A 24,604-nucleotide genomic window follows, 5' to 3' on the forward strand; every position below is an offset into this window, starting at 1 on the left:
TTCCTGATGATGCCTTGCTGTAAAACAAGAATCAGTTATTCATTCTCAAACTACATCTGTCTGACTTCCAAGAGTAAGATTGGCTCAAGGAGCTCTAAATCATGGACAGACTTTGGAAGTTGTTGATTTTCTTCAAACCAAACTCAGCAGGGATAGTTAGCCAAGGAGTAAGCCACCTGTGGTCAAGTAAGTGCTTCCGAGTGAGGCAAAGCGAGTTTCAAACCTCGCTTAGCCATACACTGGCTGGATGAACTTGGAGAAATGGTTGAGCCTCACTGAGTTTTTGTCATTTGGAAAGTCGTGGTGATAAACACTACCTTTAAGATTGCTGTGAGGATTAATTACAAGGCCTGTTACACAGGCACACATTATTGTGTGCTCAACAAAGGGTAGCCGCACTTCTGTTTATTTTCCTCCTCCTGCTAAGGGCAGAGCAACGTGGCTTAATGAAAATAGTTAGGGGCCTAACTATTTAGGTGTGGCTCTGTTGGTAACTAACTGTGATTTCAGGCTCACTTCTCTGAGCCTTTGTTTACTAATCTACAAAACAAGAGGGTTGGGTTGAATGATCTCCTGTTTAATAAGAGGTCATGAGGGTAGTTGTGAGAAATTGAGGCTTTGCTTTCCTCAAACTGGTTTTTGGGAAAAGAAAATAGAATGAGGCTTGTCTCCTCCACCCCTCTCAGCCTCCATTGCAAAAAGAGTGGCTAAGAGAACCACTAGCCTGAAGCCTCCCTTGCACTGTGCCCACTGTTCAAGTGTCTTTATTTCTTACTCCACGCTTGGCAGCATCTTGGTGAACATGGATGACAACATCATCGAGCACTATTCGAATGAGGACACCTTCATCCTCAACATGGAGAGCATGGTGGAAGGCTTCAAGATCACGCTCATGGAGATCTGAGCCCTGGGCTCCACATCCCCTTGGCAGGAGCTCTCAGTGCATTCCTCCCTGGGAAAGATGGGGACCCCCAGCACCCCAGAACCGGGACACCCATCTGACCCATCCCACAACTGCTGTTACAAGACTGTGCTGGGAAGTGAGCAGGGCCTAAGGCCCCACTGGTCGTCAATGTGTTCGACGCTCCCCCGTGGAGCTGAAGCCTGAGCCCCTCAGCAAGTTGCCGTGGGCCTGTTGGGTCCTTATTTATTGGCCACCAGGACTCTGAAGGTCACTGGTGGCTCCACATGAGACCCCTCCAGAGTCCCCCCTTCAAGGGAAACACAAGCAGTCCACTCATCTTGAAGAGCCTGAAAATTTGTCATGTCTTCTTTCTAACCTTTCCACACCTCTTAAGTGGATGGACAGCATGAGCTATTTGGTGCAGTAATCACCAAGTAGTCACCAAGGTAAGAGGTGGACATCCCTGGACTGGTCAACCTTCAGGTTGCTCCAAGGAAGGTCACATTGTTAAATACCTCCAGGGGATCCCAGCAAGTGGCCAATTGGGCCTTGTAGAGAAAGACATTCAGTTACTGTGTAAGTGGTAAAGAACACAAAAGTATGCCTGACGATTGTGTACATAGTGTTTATAATATCGCAATAATATATTTTACCAGTGGTATGTGGGCAGGTTTGCTGCCACTGGCTTAGGGGAGGCATATACCTGAAACTCAGAGCTGTCACCTCTGCACCTGTTCTGGTGCTGGGATAGGGAAGAGGCCTTTGGGGCGTCAGGTAACTGTGGTGGGTACTGGAACCAATTCTTTAGTTGGCATGTTTAAGGATTTATTCCCCGACCCCAGAGGGAGCTCACTCCACAGGCATAGCTCTCCCTCCTAGCCACGGTGTTTATCTCGTGATGACGTGTGCTCCTGGACTTCCTTTGAGCCGGCTGTGGGAGAGGTCGTGTTGTCTGAGGTTCAACTGCTTCTCTGGCTTTGCTACCGGCACCACGTGAGCTTTCTGGAGAGACCGTGCAGGGGTTTTGCATTGGGGCCCTGTTGCTGGGGAGCTGCTTGGCCATCATGAGAATCCTGGACAGCATGGAGCATCTCACAGTTTACAGGCACGTCCTTCATCTCAAGTGGCCCCTTCAAAAGCCCAACTGCAGTACTGAGAGCCAGGCCAACAGCTCAGCTCTGAGCTGCAGGTTGGGTTTCCTCCTGTGCCTGGGAAATGGAAAGGGAGGGTGGAGCTGCCTGTGCCCCTGCGTACAGAGTTTTGAGGGAGTGAGAAAGCCCCCGAGCCCCAGGAAGCAGTCTGGGAGAGAGAAAGCCTTGTCCTTTTGCTACACCCCTGGGAAATAAAGATCTGAACTGTCAGAAAAGGAGGCACCATGGGGGGCCGCTGTTCCCTTAGAGGGGACAGGTGGGTGGTTGTAGGGATTTGTGTCTGCCCCATGGACTGAAGCACTAGGTGTTTGGTAACCAGGCACACCACTCCCAGGATCTAGGACAGATCCACATTCAGGTCCCGATTTGTCTGTAAAGCACTTTGATGTCTCACATGGAGCCCCGCTTTTGGGGCTCCTGCTTCCCACTTCACCCACCCCTGAGGCGCAGAGCAGGAGGGAGGGCTGCCTCCAGCCTACGATTGCTCCTCAGAGCTGCAGAGGAATTGAGTGTGGTGGATATCAGGTGCAGTGCCCAGGAGGATCCCAAGGGATGGTGAAGGGGATCACCTTTCTGTGTGTCCTGTGGATATGTCACCCTCCCTCCCTGTGGTTACCAATGTTTGCATCCTGGGTGCAGCTCTGCTCTAAACTGTTCCCTCCTCTGTTCCAGTTGCTACACCCTGGACCAGCAGCTTTGGGACTATCCTGGGTACTAGTGAGGCTCTGTTCTGTTCTAAGATGGATGGATTCAGTGCTGGAGATACATGATGTACTATGTACTTCCCGTGCTCCTTAGTTTCAAACAGGATTGGCAGACCTAACGGCTGTTCATAGGACTGCAGAGTAGGGAAAAGATAAATGTGTGGCAACCTGACATAGGCTCCTGACCCCTCTCCAGCCTTTTTGGAAAACTGCCAACCTCGCCAGAAAACTGCCAACCTCGCCATAAGGCAGAAGATGACTCAGAAATGCTTTTGCATTTGTCCTAAGTGCCTGAGCAGTCATTGTGGTGACCATTGCCAGAACAAAGGATCTGAGGCCAGTGCCACCAAAGGGCAGTGCAGAGTGTTACATCCATTGATCCACCCCTCTGCTCTCTAGGAGTGCCCCTGGCTAGCTTCTGTGTGTCTGTCCTTCATCTGTATGAAAAGCTTCATATGCTAGCAGAGCTTCAATGAGCAAAAACACTCCAGCAAGATAGGAAAACTTGCCTCCTCTTCTTTTTTGTCCCTTAAATTAATCACAACCAAATAAATAAGCTTTAAAAAAAATCTAATCCATAAAAGATGGGAACATATGAAACAAATGTTTTTCTTATAACGTCCCCAAATTGTTGAAACCTTTCCGGTGTTTAGAAATTGGAACCAATTCAAATCCACAGTCAGACATCTTGGAATGGCTTCCTAAAAGATGAAGGGATGTCCCAGCTCAGAAACTTGGGAAGTGTGAAATGAGTCAAGGATTTATTTTCCTTCATATTTAAAATCACAAAAATGCAGCAGAAATAGAGGGTTTGTGCCAAATTCTAAGAATGGCTCTTTCTTAAAGACAAGCAAGGGAGAGTGATATATGTACAGTTTGCTCCCACATTGACAAAAAAAGAAAAAGTAAATGTAACTTAATAGTTTTGTAAATGGGAAAGGGGGAATCTATAAACTATAAATACAGTTATTTTATTTTTTGTACATTTTTAAGAAGAAAAAATAAATATTCATAACATAAGAGTGAAACAATGGTGTCTGGTGCTTTCTGTGAGGTGAGTGTTGGGCTTTTGGCCTGAGTGGAAAGAAATCTTGGTATCATATACCTTGGTATGTGGCATGTGGTATGTGGTATATGGTATATGGTATGTGGTGTGTGATATATGGTTTGTGGTGTGTGGTATATGGTGTGTGGTATATGGCATGTGCTATATGGTATGTGGTGTGTGGTATGTGGTATATGCTATGTGGTGTGTGGTATATGGTGTGTGGTATATGGTATGTGGTGTGTGGTATATGGTGTGTGGTATGTGGTGTGTGGTATATGGTGTGGTATATGGTATGTGGTGTGGTATATGGTGTGTGGTATATGGTATGTGGTATGTGGTATATGGTGTTCATAAGCTTCCTTCATCCCTATACTTCTCAGAGCTCTTCTAAATGGGTGCATGGGTTAATACTGGGGACTCGGGAATTAGAGGAAAGACAGTGAGGGCTTCTGATCAGCCAAAAGCAATAAAAGAAGAAGGGCATGATGAAAAGCACCAACAGCAATCATCACCCAAGTCACACATTCCCTGGTCAGCAAACACCCCTCATGCACCACTCTGGAAAGAATTGGATTTCTGGAAAGGATTGGGTAGAGGGGGAAGCTACTTTGCAGACACTACTGTTAAGAGGTACATTGAGAAGAGAGAGACTGTTCACCTGCCTGCCTTCACGAGGGTGGTGTGTACTGGTCACCAAGGAGAGTATTTAATAAAGACTGGAGTTGAAAGGCCCAGCTGCCCTGCACATCAAAGTGCCATTTCTTCCAGAAACTTAAAATACCAGCTGTTTCCTGGAACAGTGCTGAGAAAAGTCCTAAGTAAGCCTCCCCGTGGCCTTGGCCATGCCGAGCTGTCCCACTTAGCTCTGCCCTGTCATCAGTGTTTGTGTCCACAGGGATGTCTGGGAGTGTGCGTGGCACATTATTGCCCGGGACAGGATGCGGCCTGTAGTCAGCATTCAGCTGGAGAGAACCCTGCTTGAAATGAGTAACTCATTAGTGATGCCCTAGGCCAGAGCATCTCTTCATTGTACAGAACTCTCCCTGTTTTATTTGACTGCTCCTCTTCTGAATTAGAAAATACAGGACCTGGTGGAGTTTTTTTTGTTTTGGGTTTTTTGGAGGGGAGGGTGTTCTCTGATTTCGTTTGTTTGTTTTTTTAACCACCTCAAAACTCAGAACATTTCAGGAAAGTACTGAGCACTATCCTGACGAAAACCAAGGGTACCTGGGGATTTCTCCATTTCTTTCAAGGACAGTCCTTGTCTTTCCTGAGGGAACACCTACCCTCTTCAGTTGGAGAGTGCTGAACTAGGCTGTGAGGGGTCTGAGCTGGGTCAGAACATGGGGAAAATGCCCTGGATGATAGGAACCTCAGGTTTGGAAATGCATGGGACTTGCCAGGTTGCAGGTGTGCAGACCTCTCATCAAATTGGAGACTCCCCACCCTCGATTTGTTATCATTCATGAGCAGACCTCATGAGTATCAGGCCACTGCTGGTCCATAGAGACCAACTGTGTGTGGTGAGAAGTCTCCCCTCCATGTTAACTCAATGCTCACATGAGGTCTGGGTGGCCATTGAGGCTCCTGTTACAGATAACACTCAAGAGTTAGCAGTCCCTTGTTCCTACAGCACTGGACTTCTGGATGAGGAGCAAGGCCAATAACAGCAACAGATCCTCTCAGACTGGGAGCGTGAGAGGGAAGAGAACTGTGTCAATTTCCTAGACTTACCTAGACCCTACTGAGTAGAAGTTTGCCTTAGTTTCTCCTGTTGTGCCTAATGTTTGGACTCCAGCTTGAAAAGGAGAAAAGGGGGAAGGAGGTGAAGGTCATGATCAGAGAGAAGTAAGGAGTCCGTACACACACCAAGAATGCTTCTGAATAGGACTTTGGACTGAGCACTCTCCATCCCCACCTCCCGCCCCAAACCTTGGCTCCCTGTGTCTTTCTAGGGCAGGAACAATACCAGGAGGAGCCTAGAACTCAAACCTGGACCCTCACCAAGGTAGAATCAGACAGGGCAGCAGTGTAGTCAGGAAAATTTCATTTCCAGACAATCATATTAAACAATAAACATGCTTTAATGCCAGGCAAGAGCTACACAAAGTCAACTGATATGGGGCCACACATGATATGATTTATATATTAAATCCACTTGTGGAAAGTCCCCATGGGGCATATCACTGGGATGGGACAGCACCCACAGCACCTCTTCCCCACTTTTAAGTGAGGTATGAACAGTCGAACATTCTGCAGCATCTTTCAGGTCATAAGCCATTTATTCCAGTCCCTCGGACACTGCAGGCTGGCTTTACTTGGGTTATTTCCAGAGGTCCCTGAAAATAGCAAAGACGATAAACAGCCCAGCACAGGAGCAATAGGCGCCTTCAGGCATTCAGCCTTCTGGGTACTGTGCAGAGCCTTGACCAAACTTCAGTGCATTGGACAAGACATGCCAAGGCCTTCCTGGGAAGGGGGAAGAGAAAGAGGAGAAAAACAGCCTTGGAGAAAGTACACACAGGGTCAGTGACTGGCCAGCATCTGGAGTATCTCCATTCCTTCTGGGGATGGTGGCGTTCATTAGCCATGCATCTGGCTCTGTTTCTTTCCTGAACACCTGGAGTCCTCTGCTCTTCATTCCAGCTCTAGGTTTTAGGAAACACAGTGGGTCTCACTCAACCAGATGTCGCAACCCAGTCAGGTTTCTCCAATGTTAACTGATGTCACTCATCAAAAGAGAACTAGGTCTTTGGTCCAGAGTAGGAAAAAGTGGATGCAACTCTCAAGTATTAGCAATAGATTGTGCTGGATCTCCTCACCCCTCTGTATTCCATGACTTAGGTTAATTCCCTATTTTTTTTCAAAAACAGACTTTGCCACTTGGCCCATGGAGGAATTTGGTAGGTTTTGGCATAAAACATGAGCAACTGACACTGAGTCTAGGTTCAAAATTTCACTCTACAGAATTGATTTATTTGGGTCCATCATACAAATTGGCTGCAGACAGACCCATAGGACTCTCTCTGCCTTCTCTTGAGCAGGTCTCCCCCACCTAACCCACACCTACCTCCTTGAGTGTTTGGGCCTCCCCATGCCAACTGCTTATGAGACTATGACTTGCATGTAACCAGCAGTTTTTATTCTTGGCCCTCAATTCAAATTAGTGTGTATAAGATGGCCAGCTCAAACAGCAACTCAAATTTTCTTGTCACTTTTGGAAATAGAAATCTGCATTGAAAGAATCCAGTGATGAAAAATACTGTTGAATTCCCCAGAGCAGGCTACTGTGGACACTTTCACTCATACCTTCTTATGGTGACTGAGATGACAGCCCTGCCTCTGACTCTGAAGGGCCACTGGGGTCATGAAAAAGTGAACATTCCAGGTATGGCTCCCTCACCAGGAATGTGGGTTAAACCCCTGGGAAGTCCCAAGGACTCAGGCTATTTTTTTCAAGTCTGTGAAGTATCCATCTCCTCAGAAGAACAACACGCCACCAATCTCACACCACCAATGAGCTGCTGGATTGAGCTGGCAAACCACCAACCTGACCCCTCTCAGTCACATTAACTTCCTGGTTGATGCTCTGATTGACACAACCCCATTAAACCTGCCCTGCTTCTGTTCTCTGTGACACTGGAAAAGCATTCAAAATCAAAGTTGGGCCCTCGTCACGGTTACTTTGTACTTTTATGGAATATATAAAATATACTTGCTGACTGGTACAATTTGTGCAAAGACAGGTATGACTTTAAAACAAGACATAAACATTCATTTATAGTTGGCTTACTTCACAATAAGCTACTAAAAACAGTCTTCTGTAATAAGATTGTATTAGTGCTCACTAAACATGCATTTACAAGGCAAAACACTTAATTTGGTCTGCAATACTCGCTATTTTATATACAGCAGTTTTGTTTTGTTTTGAAATCACAATCGGCAACAAGATGGGTTTAGTTTTTGGAATATGTTGCCATTTCTGTTTGATTTCCATAGAAACTCAGCTCAACTAGTGTAAACCTATGGAAAAAATAGCCGAGCCGTCTTTTCCCTCTCCTCTGTTTCCTTTGAAATGTTCACAGCTTAAGAAACTACAGCCTGTTGGGGCAGAGCCTGTTGGTGGAGATGGCTCCATAGGGGATGTCCCAGCTCCTTTAACAGCCTTGCCCCAGAGGGGAACTTGTTCTTAGGGAATCCAGCGTCTGGTGCCATCAATAGCCCCTAGGGCGCATGGGACAACAGACCCAGGTGGGGAGTTCTGTCTTCCAAACGAAGCCCCTCAAAGCTTGCAATAGAATCACAGCACAGGCTGGATGAAACTCCCTTCACTTGCCCCCCGGAGTCTTATGTTTTAGAACAGGGACATTAGCATCAAAAGAAAAAATAACAGTAATGATTCAAAAGTCGTCGAACACCGAACACCACAAAGTCTGTTCATGCTGTCCACAAGCGCAATGGGCTGAGGGCATGCCCACAAAGTGGCCATGATGAAAGAAGCTGAAGGCGAGGGCATCGCAGAGAAGGGCGCATCTGGCCACACAGGGGACAGCATCACCATCAACAGTATTTGGCAAAACAAAACAAAAAACTCCAAACGTTAAAAGGAAGAATCAAAGGAAACACAAGCAGCTCGTAGGTTCCATGGGGTGAGGGGCTCAGAACTGGCCAGCACTGCTCGGGTCACACTGCAGGAGGCGCACGATGGATGGGTCACTTTTGGCCCCTCGGATGAACTCTTCCAGGGACAGTTTTCCTAGGAAGCAAGAGGAAGGGTGAGTGGTGGCTGGTGGCAGCTGCATGAGTTCACACCCTTCCCACTGCATGTGGGTAGCACAGCCGCTCACCTGCCTGTGCCCAGTCTCCCCAGATAGAGCCCAGGTGACTTTCCAAGGTGAGACCTCTAAGGCAGGGACTCTGCTGCCTTGCTTACCATGGCACTTCCTGCACCTAGCACAGCGCAGTGTCCATTCAACACTTCTTCCTGAGAGCCCACTGTGTGACTGTCCCTGGGCTGGGGGAGGTAGTGGATAACCCTGACATGGCCCCTGCCCTCGTGGCTCATCTGCCCCCACCTACCCCAGGGGGGCCCACTCAGTATTTGTGGATGAGTGACCCTCAAGGCTTCACACACGGGCCATGATGTAACTGGGAGCCTTTCAGCCACTCAGGTGTACTTAGGTTTGCAGCAGGTCCCTTCCCTTTTATGCGGGCAGAGACCCTGGACATGAGTGTCCCTTCTTTCAGACATCGTGTGAGGTCTGTAGCACCATCCAAGGTCAAGAAAATGAAGGAGTGTGTGCCAGGCAGAAGGCAGCCCACTGGTCTGTCACTATCTTGATGTGCTGGAGGGAGAAGCCTAGTAGTCTCTCCCTCCCTCCCCTCCCTCCGTCTCCCTTTCCTTCTCCTTTCCTCCCTCTCTCCTTTCCTCCCTTTCTCTCTCTCCCTTCTTTCCTTGACAGTGTCTTTCGGGCCTTGAACTTCAACCATTCTGCCTTAGTCTCCCAAGCAGCTGGTGTCCGTTTGCTCCAGTGTCCTTTTCTTCCCAAAAGAAGCTGAAATGTGCCTGAATTCTCTTCCAGAGAGGTTCCTCTGCCACTATGGTAGCAGAGAAGATGGGGGAGGCTTTTCCTCCTCCTTGGCACTTCTGCAGTGGCCATCCTCTTACCTACCCTGTTCTGACCCCAAGAGTAATGTCACTCATTTGACTGGCAACTTTGAGGGGAACTTCTGGCCGTTTTGCTCAGCTCTCCCCTCCTTTTCTTGGAAGGAGCTGCCTCAAAGACATTCTTATCTGCTCCTCTAAGACAGGCACAGAGCCTGCTGGACCCTGCTGGACCCTGCTGGTTTTAGCACTTCCTTGAACTCTCACACTAAGCAACATCCTCCAGTGTAGCTCTATCCTTGGGCCTCAGTTACTGCTCTTAAATTTCTCAACGAATTCTAACCCAGGCAAGAGAGGGTGCTTATTGGAGCCCTGTCACCACCAACACATCTCCTCAGCCACAACTCCCTGCCCACCAGAACCTGGTTCTTGTCTAGCAAATCTACTTTATCTACATGAAGGAGAGGGGGGGAGTGACCGAATGACTGTTCCACTGATTTATAATACAGAAACAGGTCCCTCTAAACTGTGTGTCCTGGCCATTTTTTAGTGACCATGTCCCTGCCATGCTGTAGTCAAAATGGTAATGACTTGCTCAGCCTTTGAAAAACTGAGACTCAGGGGTGCTGAGACTCCCCTGACACTGTCAGACTTAAAGCCCTGCTTCCTCCTCTAGTTTTTTTGTTTTGTTTTCTGGTGGTACTGGGGTTTTAATTCAAGGCCTCACACTTGCTAGGTGAGCAATCTGCCACTTGAGCCATGCCCTAGTCCGTTAGCTTTTAGTTTGGTTTTCGGAGAGGGTCTTGTAGTTTTGCCCTACAGGGCCCTAGACCTTGATCCTCCTATGTAGGTTTCCCAGGTAGCTGGGAACAAAGGCATGTGCCATCACACCTGGCCCCGTTTTTTTCTTTCTTTTTTTTTAAAACACAATCTTTCCATTAGGAAAGCACAGGACTTTTATCAGTCAACTGCATTTTGGGAATGCTAACCCAGTCAGGGTCCTTTGATCCCAGCATAGCTGCGTCCCAGTGGGGAGACCCTTTCATTGCCTGTGATAAACACAGTGCAGGCTTTATCCTGAGGTGCCTTAGTCTTCTAAGCCTCCTCTAAAGAGGAGGTTGTACCTAGCACAGAGCACTAAGCCACTGTGCTCCCTGGAACACCAGCACATGGTTTATCAAGCAAGTTCATTAACTACTCAAATCATTTCATGTTTGTTTAATCTTTGCAAAACAATCGAGCTGTTTGCTATGAGTGAGGCACATGAGGATGGGGAAACAGGATGGAAGAGGACGTTGTGCATCTTTGGGGAGAAAACAGGGCAAAGAGCAGCCTGTACCACCCACACTCAGATTCTCAGGCAGCTGGGCCCTGGATGTGGGCATAGAAAAAGGCTGAACACCACCCCCCCCACCATCCCGTTGTTAAACACATCAGCGTCACTGGCAAGAACTGTGGAGCACAGATGGGGCATGGTAGATCAGGCCTGTCATCCCAGCTACTTTGGGAGGTGGGGATGGGAGGGTGATGGTCCAGGCCCCCTTGGGCCTATCTAAAAACTAACTAAAGAAAAAGGGGCTTGGTACAAGTGGTAGAGTGCCTGCCTAGCAAATGTTACCCTGAGTTCAAATCCCAGTACTATCAAAAAGAAAAAAAAAAAAACGCTGAACACTTTGCACAGAACTGGTGAGCAGGTAGCAACAGCAAGAACTTCAGAGCTGATGACGGAACAGGCTGAGCCGAGTGCTGCCACCCAGGTACTGCACCAATATGCTGCTGGATTTGACAACTAAAATAAGGAAGCCCAGATAACTTTAAATTTCAGATAAACAGCAAATAATTCCTTAGGGTAAGTACATCTAAAATATTGCCTAGGGGAATACTTTTATTAAAAAACGTCACTTGGTGTTCATCCAAATTTGGGTACTTGGGTCTTCTGTATTTTATTTGATAACCCAATATCTAAAAGCCAGTTGGTCTCTTTCTTTATTTTTATTTATTTATTGAGCCAGGATTTCCCTATGTAGCCCAGGTTGGCCTTGAATTTCTCCTGCTTCTACCTCCAGTGCTAGAATTACAGGTGTGAGCCACCATTCCTGACTTGTTTTGTGTTTGCAATCTAACCTTCCTTTTCATTTTGGTTTGCTTTGCATCCCCTTGATGGTTTTCAGTCGGGGGTAGCACCTCAGAGTGGGAATCTGCTGGTCACCCCAAATCTCCACCACCATCCCCAATACCTGTGGGAGCACCTTTGTTTCCACATCTTAGAGCATGCTCAGAAGACCCCAATAACTCCCCCCCCTGGCTAGACCAGGGTGAAGCTGCTGGGGTCTGTGTGGAGTAACACACCCCTCCTGTATTGTGATAAACTAACTGCACTGCCCGTCCTGAGGACTGGGCTGTGCCAACAGTGGTTTCTTGGATCCTTCCACTTCTGCTTCTTAAGACCAGGGTAAAGGTAACCTAGAAGGAGGATAGAAGGGACTAGAATTAAGGGATTTCCCCCACACTAGGATCAATTCTCCAGTGGCAATCTGGTTTCTCTTCCTTCTTGCCAACAGGGGACACTTAAAAATGGACATTCTCATAAAAGTCCATGTGCCAGGTTCCTGTGGATGAAATTTTGTCCTTAAGTAGTACTTCCCTGCCCTGACCCCCAGCACTCCCGACCTGAGCAAAGCCAAGCAGGGCTCCTACCATCTCTATTGGTGTCCATCTGGCGGAAGATCTTTTCTGTCCTTTTCTCTGGGGTTGACTCATCTTCCGGCATTTTCATCACAGAGGAAACCATCTTGTAGATTGCCTGGGGACAGAAGACAGGGTGGTAAGATAGGAACACAACTTGGCACACAGTGGCTCTACTATTAAGCCTTTCAAATACTGGGGTGAAGGGACGGTCCCTACGTGCACGTGGAGCTGGTCCTGTCCCTACTGATCTATTGTAGGACTGGTAGAAGCCAGGCCCGCAGAGCTTGCTCTCCTCCAGTGAGACCCTCAGTAGTGACAACTGGTAGGAAAACCTACAACTGCTGTGTCTGAAATGTTAATGCACCTACAAGTGACCTGATGAGTAGGGCCTGGGAAAGGGATAGGTAGTAGGGGCTTGAACCCAGGGTCTCATTTGCTAGGCATGTGTTCTACCACTTGAACCATACCCCCAGTACTTTTGATTTTTTCTTTTTTAAGTTTGTTTTTCAGATAGGATTTCACTAACTTTGTTTGGGGGTGGCCTCAGACCAAGATCCTCCTACCTCCACCTCCTGAGTAGCTGAGACTAGAGGCGTCTGCCACCATGCCCTGCAAAGCTCTGGGTTTCTCACCAGCTCCACGTGCTGCTGCTGCTGTTGTGCTCAGGACCCTACCTTGAGGAGCGAGGATATAGGGGAACATACCCCAGGCCACAGAGACAAGTGGGGTTCCTGTGGTCTCCACCTAGAGGATCGGGTCTGTCACCTAGAGGATGACAGACACCCTATAGTCTACGTGTCCTTATGTTCTCCCAGGGAAGCTTTCCCAGGCTATCCCAACCCACCCCAATGTTTTTTCCCTGTCATATGAGGCCGTGGGCTCACAGCAAGTTCCCAGTAGCCCTGAGGAGAGAACATCCTGCCTGAGTTTAGATTAAAATAATTGTGCAATCTCAGGCCTGGGGTAGACTGAGCACATCTGTGGAATCTGGTGATCAAAAAAGTATCCTACCAAAAGACTTTTAAAAGCAGTACTGAAACTGTCCCTCCCACCACCTGTGGCTTCTCTACGGGACTCAGACAGGACCTGGGAGGCCTCAGTTGTCAAAGGTGGTTTGCATTTGGGAAGGGTCACGTAAAGTCATTGTTTTTACTCCCAGAGCTTGACTGTACTAATCAGATTCACCTTGGGCTCCTTAGACCTAGAGAAAAAAGTTTAAGAAAAGTAGATTTTGCCAGGAGACGGTTTCTGGAAGGTTCTCCAGGGCAGCCAGAGAAGTAGCTGAGGGGAAGGGGTCTCCAAATGGGAAATGTGGGAGCAAAAGGAACATTAATGGTTAATCTTTTTTGCTTTACACGCAGGTTTAGAATTGACCCTGCTGGAAGTCCATAAAATATTCTAATTTCAGTCAACAAAATAAGGATGAAAGCTGGACTCAACCAGTGTACTAACCCCATAGCTCAGAAACCCCTAAGGCCGGCTCCTGATTCTGTCTTAAACCTTCCCAGTATCTTTGCTGAACTAGGAGGAAGGCCAAGCCTGTCTGGGGCGATCTGTGTCAATGGATAAACTCAGCCACGGTCAGTTTTCCCTGCATTCACTGAAGTGTCTCTGGAGACAAGAGGCAAGTCATAATCTGTCTTTCCCTGTTGCATGTCTCCTCCAGTCTCTGTCTATGCCACCATCTGTGCTAGGATTGTAGTGCCACATGCCAAGCTGTTGGGAACAGCTGACTCCTAATCTGCTCCTGCCCCTCAACTCCCAACTCCTTGGGAGAGCTAGGAAAGGTCACAGACTTAGCACTCTTTTTACAAGTGGGGAAACAGAGGTGCTTAGCTCTAGTGGGACCAGGTGACTATTCCATAAGTGGGGTAGACAACAGGTGCCTTTCTATACTGGCAAGTGTCTGGCAACCTCACCCAGTTTTTTGTTTTTTATTTTGTTTTATTTTTTATTTTTTTGCTACATGGAAAGCTCTTCTGTAGCCCTTGACCTAAGCAACATGGAATCAGTGGCACCAAGTGATGAGCGTGAGTACCATTTTGTTAGTTCATAAGCCCAGGAATCTTAGCGCTGCAACAGCAGCACAGTATGGAGACATCGGCACCCCACTAGGACACACAACAGAGCCTCTTTCTAGGGGAAAGCTGACCCATTCAGTAGGAGCATTTAAGGACAGGTGGTAAGTTTATTTTTTTCCAGAAGTCCTAAGAAGGCTGGGTAATTACCTGTCTTCAACCTTCTTTGGGGCTGGATGGCTCCTTCACTGAGTCTGGTCTAGCCAATGGAAGATCGTCTCACTGGCTTCTTCTACTTGCTTTGTGTCCATGACTGGCCCAAGGTAGCATCTCGTAGATCTTGTAGCAGCTCAGATGAGGCTGTTGTCAAGAGTCTACTGATCTGACAGACATATACCTGTTTTCTTGGACCAGGTGTTTTCTTGTTTATACTCTTCTCTTACCTGAATGCTCACCTATACCACTTCCACTCCTCCTTGAAATCCTACCCATCCATGTGTCAAGGGCAGCTTGAAATGGGACCCTCTCCAGGAAGACTTCTCTGTGTAACTACCCTTCCTCTGCACTAGCAAATGACTCTGCCTTTTGGATCATTTCATTCCACTTACCCTGAATTGTAGTCTTTTTACATGTGACAGTGGCAGTCAGATTTGCCTATTTTTCAGACCACTGGTGGTGCCTATCACAAAGTCCTGCAGAAAGTCAGGCTCACTAAATTCAAAGAATTTGTCGAAGAATATCTGTCTCCCAACCCAATCCTCTTCTCTTGTGTTTTTTCCTCCCTTACCTTTCTTCCATTCTCCTTGTCTTTGTAAAGATCCCCCCAGCCTTTATATTTTTCTTGTTCCCACCTATTTTTCTTTTTCTCCTCTCTCTTTCCATACATGTAAAAACCCTTAATGGTTCTGAACCTGTCAACAGTTCTGGCCTCACCCCTTAGAATCCATGCAAATGTTCCCCTGAACACACACACACACACACACACACACACACACACACACACCACTGCAGACGGTTTCAACGACTCATAGATTTGAAAGCTCACCCATGGACTCCAGTTATGAAAATGCATGTCTTTCTTTTATTCCCACCCTGATTCTTACTCATTCACCCATTCACACATCCATCAAATCTTTACTGTGCAACTACTGTAAAGCAGGTTGAATAACTGACCTAATCTTTGTCCTCATGGGGTTTTCTGTGAAAGAAGGCAGACAGAGAAATGAATGTAAGACCTGGTGGAGGGCTAGCAAGCAGGGTGCATAGTCCAATGAGGTGATGTAATAGGGACTTAGGTAGGCCTTGTCAGGAGGAATAGGAAGACTCCAGTGAGGACTGATGATTGAGCAAAAAAAGATGAAGAAAGTAGGGCTTAAAGACATAAGGGAAACACTGTAGAAGCTAGGGTGGAAGACATGGAGAGAAGATCAACATGGTGAAGAAGCATATGGTTTTGGAACACGTAGGGACAGCCAGTGGGCCTCATAGACCAGGTTAAGTTATTTATATTTCTCCTATAATCAATCAAAAGATGGAAGTGCTATTAAATTTGTGTTTTCTGTGTGTACTCACTTCCCAGATCTACCTCTATACCATTTTTTTTCAGGCAATGGTGTACAAGTATTAGACAGTAGACATTCGTAATTTATCTCACAATAATTTCTTGTCTGCTATATGCTAGGAGATAGGATCAAGGAGTCGACAAGATGAGCATTCTCTTTCTTATTTTATATTCCACCCATCCTTTAGAAAAAGACTTGAAAACACCACACTGCAGCCCCACAGTGCCCCATTTCTCAGTGAGCTCTGTGGGCAGTTATTCTAGCAATGGTGTCATAATTGTCATCAAAGCCTTCACCTAGACACTACTCAGTACCCTAGTGGCCAGTAATGCACCATTGGTCTGGGACACTCCTTGGAACTCAGTCTTGAAGATTGGGGTTCATGAAATTCCTTTCTTGGCGCTCTGATGCAAAACCAACTAGCAATAATCCAGGGTTACTCCGTTAATATGCCTAGTGAAACAGATGAGTGAAAGGCTAAGCAAATACACGTGGATGTGTTAGAAAGAAGGCTCTCACACCCAACAGAGTCTGAGTTTTAGCCTTTTACAATTAAGCTGAATGAGTGGGGCTGGTATAGAGAAGAGGACAGGCTAATGTAAAACACAAGTCTGCAAACAACCTTTCCTCTCCACGAACAGCCTTACACAACACAGGTAGCATTTGCAAACTGGGTTTATGGGTGCTCAGTGTCTGATTCCATTGTGGGTTGAGGAGGAAGGGACATCTTTAAGAGACTCACATTTCCAGATGGTCTTTCCATGGCACCCAAGATTAGACTTTTTTTTTAAAAATGTGTATCAATTCGTCAATAAGGATTAGTGGATTATTCACAAAACCAAGTCTATAATGTTGCTGGTTCCAGAGCAGACAGCAGAGTGGAGGTGATCAGTTCCAGTGGTGTCAGGAATAGGTAAGTGGATGATAGCCTTGCAAAAATCACAGCTGGGGAATCATCTGTCTCTGCTCCCTTCTCACAGCAAAATCTGAGACTTCACAGCACAGAGAAAAGACACAGCCCAGACAGTGATCCGAAGCAAATCATGTCTTTTAGCTCCATTTTCCCCAAAATTTAATGGATTAAACCATGAAGAAACCAGGCAACTTCTCCTCTTTATTTTTAGTAATGCCAGTGAGAGGCCTAGCAGAGACATCTATTTTTAATTAAACTTGAAGAGTCTTATTCTTGTCCCTGGGTAAATGCAGAGGTTGGGGACACCCAGGATTCCCCAGTTGTGGTCTGGCCCTATCACCTTCCCAGTGACATTTTTACGTCATTTATAGTATTTTATTTTTTCTTTTGTTCTTTCCTTCCTTCCTTCCTTCCTCCCTCCCTCCCTTTTCTTTTTTTTTTTTCTTTCCTTCCTTCCTTCGTTCCTTCTTTCCTCCCTTCTCTCTCTCTCTTTTTTTCCTTCCTTTGAAGGTACAACCTCTTGGAATGTTGGAGGGACTCACATGTGAACTCAAAAAGGTTGTGGGATTAACTGAGGCTGGGCACAATTCCAAGAGTCAACACTCAACATTTTCTCTGAAGGAACCCAGACTGAGTCTTTTCACCAGAAAATTTAGGGTCTTCCAACAGAGAATCAGACGATTAAGACTTCCAACAGCAGACTAAGGGCAAAAGAAGTTGAGCAGCACTGGGCTGTTTTTAGATTATAGATAAAGAAAATCACCCTGCTTAGAAGGATTTATATACTAGGAAAAGAGGGTAGAAGAGGCCGTGGAAATCTTTTTAGAAATACTTTTAAAATGGGATCATTATCTACATGCCTGGAATGTGTAAATACTTCCTCATTTAGAGTTAGGAGAATAAATTAAATTGGCAACTTTCATGTTTCCACAGTGCTGTACCCAGCTACTTTGAACACCCTTATATGAGGAAGACGGTAAGAGGAAACCCAGGGTCCCACCCCCTTTTCAACCAAAGACATTCCGTTCTTATATTAGGTTTCATATGAGATTTTACTTGGAAAAAAACCCACAATTTTTGCTGCTAACACTGGAGTTTTAATCCACTGAGCCATTTTGTGTTCTTCCCTTTGTGACACCAAGATCCTTAAAAGATAAGTCTTCACAGACTTGTCTGCCGACTCACACTAGCTCACTATTTACAAGAAGCCGTACCTTTGGTAAATTGTCCTTACGGGAGGTGAAACGTGGCCTTAACAAGGGTAGAGCCTTCTCCTGTTCTTAAGTATCCAGTGGCAGTCATGACAGGCCACTTCACAGCGGTTAAGTCCCAAATTAAAGATGTGCATGCAGACTGGACTTTGACTGCTGCTGATGTGGTAAAGAAGTTTTTTTCAAAGCTCTTTCCAAGAAGTATAGTTTTCCAGGATACTCTAAGACCAGGGAGAGCCCATCATCAAAGCAGCGTGAGAAACGCTGCTTGCTTTCAGAATCGTCTCAAAGCATTACAATGGACAAGAATATATTAAAGACTCTGAGAATTCCTGCAATGCAGAAACCTGTTAAATTCTATTTAACCTATGGCTTCCCAAACTGGTTTTCCCAAACAAACTGGTTTGGTACCAGGCATCTATGAACAGTTGATGAAACTAGTATTCCATGAAAATTCTCTCTGAGTGAACCCTGAGTCTCTCTGGCTCCTTCTTCAGCTGGCGATTGTTGTCTGTCCCATAGTTTTACAGAATAGATTATCTTCTATGCTTCGCCATGAGGTTTATCTTCCCAATGTTGTCTTAGTTTCTTCAAGATAGGGACATTTATCTGTATGTACTTTGGTGTCTAATACATGCTTCAGTCAACAAATGTTTGTTGGCTTTATGATAAACACAAGGGATAATGAGACATCCTTTAGATAAGAAAGGAAATCACAGTCCTGCTTTCAGGGAGCTCATGGTACAGGTGACAGAAGGGCAGATAAATGCATTAAAATGAGAGCAGAGAGTGCTGCTTCTGATCAAGATGGGTAGGGACTGAAATCACCCTCCTACCTTAAGCAATGATAACAACAAAATTCTAAACACAATGCATCTAAAACAACAGTTTTCAAGACACTGGAAACCTAACAGCAAAAGACAGTAGTCCCTGAGAAACTGGGAACAGAATTGCTAAGTCCTGTGGTGGCCCCAGCATAGTGCCTTGAGAGTTTCCAAGCCACAGTGGCAAGAGGTCCCCCACATGGTGCTTGGTGGACTCACTGACTTGGAGGGATGGAGTTGAGAGTCTGGAGAAATCCCCATGGCTGGTGTTCATAGGATAAAGAACAAGACAAGAGAGAGCTGCAGACAGAATTTTTGAGAGAGCTGCAGCAGTCTCCCCATGTATCCAGCTGAGTTACATATGGATGGCAGGAAACAACCCAAGACTGGGGGAAAGAACCAAGTGAGAAGATATGGAGGAAGAGCTCCTGGCCTCACACAAGGTCAAGAAGAGTGCTTGTTTTTGCCACCCATGGAAAGCCTCAGGAATCCTGAGTTATTATCTATACCAATCTTACCTCAGTAGTGGAGGGTAATTAGTTCTAGACGTGCACTACCCTATGTCACTTAACGAATCTTACAAGGATGATCTAGAAACTTCAAGCTGTTTCCAAGTAACTTAACTGCATCTCAGGACAATGCTTAAGAATATTTCTAAGACTATAAAAAAGTTCAACACTCAACACGACCAAGTTCATAGTGTCTGCTAGCCAACAAAAACTTACCATGCATGCAAAGTAGCAGGAAAATATAACATAGAAGCAGGAGAAAAATGAGTCAATCAAAGTGTCTATAGCTGACAAAGATGTTAGAATTAGCATAAGGACATTCAGATACAAAAACTATGTCCCTTATATCCAAAAAGTAGAGGGAGAAGGCATAAAAGATACCTAAATCAAACTTCTAGTAATGAAAGTTATAGTGTCTTAGGTGAAAAATAGAGTGAGATTAATGGCAAATTAGACCTCACAGAAAAAAAGATTAGTGACTTTGAAGAAAACTACCCCAAATGAAACAGAGAATAAAAACTTATAATATAATAGAACATCAGTGAACTGTGTGATAACTTTAAGCTGCCTAGCATATATTAATTAAAGATATTAAAAGGGAAAATGGAACACAGAGATATACTTGCAAGTATGATTATTAAAAACTCTCCAAACTTGATGAAAACCATAAACTCACAGCTCCAAGAAGTACTTTGGTGAATAAAACCTACCAAGCTCACTCAAGAAGAAACATATTACCTATATATCCCTCTACTTAATAAAGATATGAAATTTGTAGCTAAAAATCTTCTCATCAAGAAAACTCCATGCCCAAGTGGCTTTACTAGGGTCTTCTAGTAAACATTTGATGAAAAAATAATACAATTTAATCAGAAAATTGAGAATCAGGCAATAGTTCTCAAATCATTTTACAAAACTGGCAACAACCTGAGATGCCCAGACTAGATGATAGCTATACTCATTCTGTGAAGCAAGCACTGCCCACTCGCATAGTACAGAGACCTTGCAATAAAACTACAGACCAATATCCCTCATGAACAAAGGTGCAGAAATGTTGAACACATTTTTAGCAAATCAAATTGATACTATATTAAAAGAATGATAACTTTTTAGCAAATTGAATTCATACTATATTAAAAGGACAATGTATTAAGAGTCAATTGTGACTATGTGAGACTTATCTTAGGAATGTAAGCTTGGTTTAACATATAAAAATCAATGTAATTCATCATATTAGCAAGCTAAGAATAAAAATCATATCATATGGTTTTAAATTGACAGCATCCAACATCTATTCATGACTTAAAAAGAAAAAATTTCAGTAAGCTAAGAGCTGAAGGAAACTTCCTCAACCTGACAAAGTGCATTCTATGAAAAAGTGACTGCTAATGTCATATTTAAGGGTGGAAACTGAGTGTCTTCCCCTAAGATTGATAGCAAGGCAGAGATGTCCACTCTAACCACTCTTATTTGATATGGTAGTGGAGGTTCTAGCCAGTACAATAAAACAAGTAAACTTATTTCAATGAAAGGCACCCACATTGAAAAAGAAAGAATAAAATTCTCTTTATTTGCAAACATGCAAAAACTCTAATAAACTCTACAAAAAAAAAATCAAAAACCCAAAACCTATTGGAACTAATAAATTATCTAGCAAGGTTGTAGAGTATGTGATCAATAAACAAAGAGCAATTCTATTTCTGTATATTAGTAACAAATAGCTAGAAGTTGAAATGTTTAAGTAAATGGTTTATAATAACATAATTTTAAACAATATAAAATATATTAAATAATTCAGACACAAGTCATACACAACTGAGAACAAATTATTACTGACCTAAATAAAAGAAGAGAGATATGCCATATTCACAAGTTGGAAAACTCAGTATTGTTTACAATATATGTTCTTCTCAAATTTATCTATGGATTTAGTGCCATCCCAACCAAAATCCCAGTAGAATTTTTTTTTTGCAAAGATTGGCAAAATGATTCTAAAGTTTGTGTGGAAATCCAAAGGGCATAGAAGAGCCAAAACAACTTTGAGAAAGATAGCAAAGTGAGAATGTTAATTATCTGATTTCAAGACATATATTACAGCCACAGCAAGCTTCCGGGGACGGTGTTAAAGGCGCTCACCATGGTCCAGTGGTTGACATGCGTCGTAGGCTTTCCTACAATACAGCCTCTAATGAAACTAGGCTATCCTGACCCCTGGCAATAGAATTATTTATCTTTATACCAAAAAGTTTGGAAAAGCACCAAAATCTGCTTGTGGTGTGTGCCTGGGCCAACCTCGTGGGGTCCAGGCTGTGAGACCTGAAGTCCTTATGCAAGTGTCTAAAACAAAACATGCGTCAGCAGGGCCTGTGCTGGGTCCATGTGTGCCAAATGTGTGCGAGACAGGGTCAAGCATGCTTTCCTTATCGAGGAGCAGAAAATCGCTGTGCAAGTGTTGAAGGCACAAGCAGAGTCAGAAAGCTAAATGGAAACACGAAGCTTTTTTTTTTTTTTTTTTTGGCTGCCTAGCACAAATAAAGTATATTAAGTCTCCAACTCCTCAAGGGGGGAAAAAGCTGTTTTGAAAATGCAAAAGGCTTTTTTTGAGTAATAAAATATTAAAAGGCTTGTTTTGTGAAAAAAAAATAATAAAGCTACAGTAACAAGACAGTGTAATGTCATTACAGAAAACTGAGACAATAGGAGAGAATAATGTCTAGAAATAGAGCACACACAGACGAACAACTGAGTTTCAACAAGGCACAGAGGCAATTCAGTGGAAAAAGACACTCTTTCAACAAGCAATTCTAGACAACTGGATATCCATATGCAAAAAAGTGAACTTCAATAGATACCTAAATTACATAAAAATTAGCTAAAATGCATTATAACCTAAACATAAAACCTAAGGCTTGTAGAAGAAAATGTAGAAAACCTTTATAATTATGGGTTAAACAAAGAGTTCTAAAACATAAGAGAATCATCTAGCTGGGCACCAGTGGTTCATGCCTGTAATACTAGCTACTTGGGAGGCTGAGATCAAGAGGATCACAGTTGGAAGCTAGAATGGGCAGATCATTCAGGAGACCCCCATCTCCAAAATAACCAGAGCAAAATTAACTGGAGGTGTGGCTCAAGAAGTAGAGTACCTGCTTTGCAAGAACAAAGCCCTAAGTTCAAACCCCAGTCCCACCCCCAAAAAAAATCATCCCTAAAAGAACAAACTTAGAAATTGAATATCAAATTTAAGTTTTTCTACTCTTACAAATACATGATAAGAGATTAAAAGATAAGCCAAAGACTGGGAGAAAGTATATGCAAGCACATAGTTGATACAGAACTTGCATGGAGAATGCATAAAGAACTCTTAAAACCCAATAGTAAGAAAGAAATTCAATTTAAAAAATGAACAAAAGATTTGAACAGGCATTTCAACAAAGAAGATATAAGAATGACAAATAGCGCATGAAAAGAACAGCACACTAGTAGAGGAAATGCAGACTAAACCCACAAAGGGACACAAATACACGCCTGTCAGATGGCTAAGTCTACAGTCTGATCAGACCAAGTGATGGCAAGGATGTGAAGGAATTAGTTCTCTTGCACTGCTGGTGGGAATGTAAAATTGTACACCCACATTGAAAACAGGCTGGAAGCTTTTTAAAGGGTTAAACATAAACCTACCATATGACCCAGTCACTCCATTCCTAGTTATTTACCCTAAAGCAATAAAGGCCTATACCCATACAAGGACCTGTACACAAACGAATCTGGAAGATTTTTTGTAATAGCTAAAAACTGGAAACAGTCCAAATGTTCATAAACAGGTTAACAAAAACAAAACAAATGTACGCCACACTATGGAATAGCACTCAACAAAGAAAAGGAATAAAATGCTGGCCCAGGCAATAGTATAGATGAATTTCAAAATAATTACTCCCAGTGAAAGAAGCCAAATAAAAATAATACATGATATATGATTGATTCTGTTGTATACAGTTCTAGAAAAATGCAAACTATGCCATAGTGACAGAGCAGACCACTGGGAAAATTGCCTAAGTGGAGATAGGGATTGGTGGGAGAGAAAGATTTTTAAAGGGGCCACAATAAACTTTTGGGGGTAGATTTGTTCATTAATTTGATAGTGAAATATGCCTAATGTCAAAATTTATCAAATCCTATACTTCAAATGTGCAATTTTTTTGCATTCAACTGTACTTCAATAAAGCTATTTTTAAAATCCTGTTGATAACATTATAAAGTAATTACATCTTTTAGTGGAGTTGTTCCTAGTTAAGAAGCAGCAATCTGTTTAAAATTAGCAGAAAATAAGAGCAGATTATAACAGAGATGGTTTAGGACACAATGAGAATGGCCTGGTTAGTGAAAGGGATGGGACTGGAGGGGTGGGCGGGGGAGTAAACCTCCGTGGAGTGAAAGAGGAACAGGTGTTAGCAGTGCATGCTAGGCCACTGCATGAGGAAAGCCTGTAGAACGTGAGACCATAGAGCCTTCTGGAACCTTCCAGCTGACCTTGATCCAAGTTGAGGAGCACTCAAGACTACACTGTGAGGTGAGTTTTGAGGGACATAGAAACCCTAGTCACAAAGGCCTCAATAATAAATTCAGACAACATTTGAGGTGAGTAGGGAGGTCCTATGTTAGTTAGCTTTCTATCACTATAACAAAATACCTGAGATAATCAACTTATAAAGAGCCAAAGTTTATTTTGGCTCACGGTTTTGGAGACTCCAGTTCATGTTGGGTTGGACCCATTGACTTGGGCTTGTGGTAAGGCAGCACACAATGGCTGAGTGTGTGTGGTCAGGCAAAACTGCTTACCTCATGGCCCGGAAGCAAAAGAGAGAAAGAGGAAGAGACCATCCTCTCTAAGGCAGGCAACCAGTGAGCTCAGGACTTCTCATAAAGCCCCACCTCCTACAGACTCCATCAGTCCCATGGCGCCACCTTAGGGACCAAGACTAACACATAGACCTTTGGGGAACGCTCAAGGTCCAAACTACAGCAGGTACTAAAGATTTTAAGCAGGAGAGAAACATTTTTTTAAGATCACGCTGGCACCAATGAGGGTAGTGCTGGGCGGGACATGAGTGTTGCAGGAAGACCTGATAGAAGCGTGTGGTAGAAGGTTATATTTTCCAGAACAGTTTTCTGGAATCTCATCACTGTCCCATCAAGAGGTAGACTCCGGTTCCCTCCCTTTTGGAAACCCTAAAGTACTTTGTGACTGCCTTGACCAGAAGTGGATGGTGGAAGTGATGCCATGTGACCACAAAGTTAGGTCACAGCTCTGGCTGGTTCTTTTTTCTGGGGCCTACACCTTCAAAGCCCTGAGCTGCCATGTAAGAATTTGGCCACCTAAAGGACCATACAGGGGAGAGCATGTAGAGAGACCACCACTTATTAGATATAAGACAGTGGTAGGAGGAATGGACAGAAAAGATAGATT

General features: G+C 44.3%; 2 protein-coding genes across 7 annotated transcripts in view; one reads left to right on the forward strand and one right to left on the reverse strand.

Annotated features, from left to right (window-relative positions):
- Grhl2 (grainyhead like transcription factor 2) overlaps nt 1–6,663 on the forward strand; it is a 150,848-nt gene extending 144,185 nt beyond the window's left edge. For all 4 annotated transcript variants that reach the window (XM_074068945.1, XM_020187361.2, XM_074068943.1 and 1 more), the window contains exon 16: nt 790–6,663. In XM_074068945.1, coding sequence (XP_073925046.1) covers nt 790–904 — 115 coding nt within the window. In that variant the 3' untranslated portion in view covers nt 905–6,663. The remainder of the gene's footprint in view (nt 1–789) is intronic.
- Nucleotides 5,873–24,604, reverse strand: part of Ncald (neurocalcin delta) — a 380,673-nt gene continuing 361,941 nt past the window's right edge. For all 3 annotated transcript variants that reach the window (XM_074068948.1, XM_074068947.1, XM_074068949.1), the window contains 2 exons: nt 12,110–12,215; nt 5,873–8,563 (listed from right to left, as the gene is read on the reverse strand). In XM_074068948.1, coding sequence (XP_073925049.1) covers nt 8,466–8,563; nt 12,110–12,215 — 204 coding nt within the window. In that variant the 3' untranslated portion in view covers nt 5,873–8,465. The remainder of the gene's footprint in view (nt 8,564–12,109; nt 12,216–24,604) is intronic.

This window comes from Castor canadensis, chromosome 3 (assembly GCF_047511655.1).
Source record: "Castor canadensis chromosome 3, mCasCan1.hap1v2, whole genome shotgun sequence".
NCBI lineage: Eukaryota > Metazoa > Chordata > Mammalia > Rodentia > Castoridae > Castor > Castor canadensis.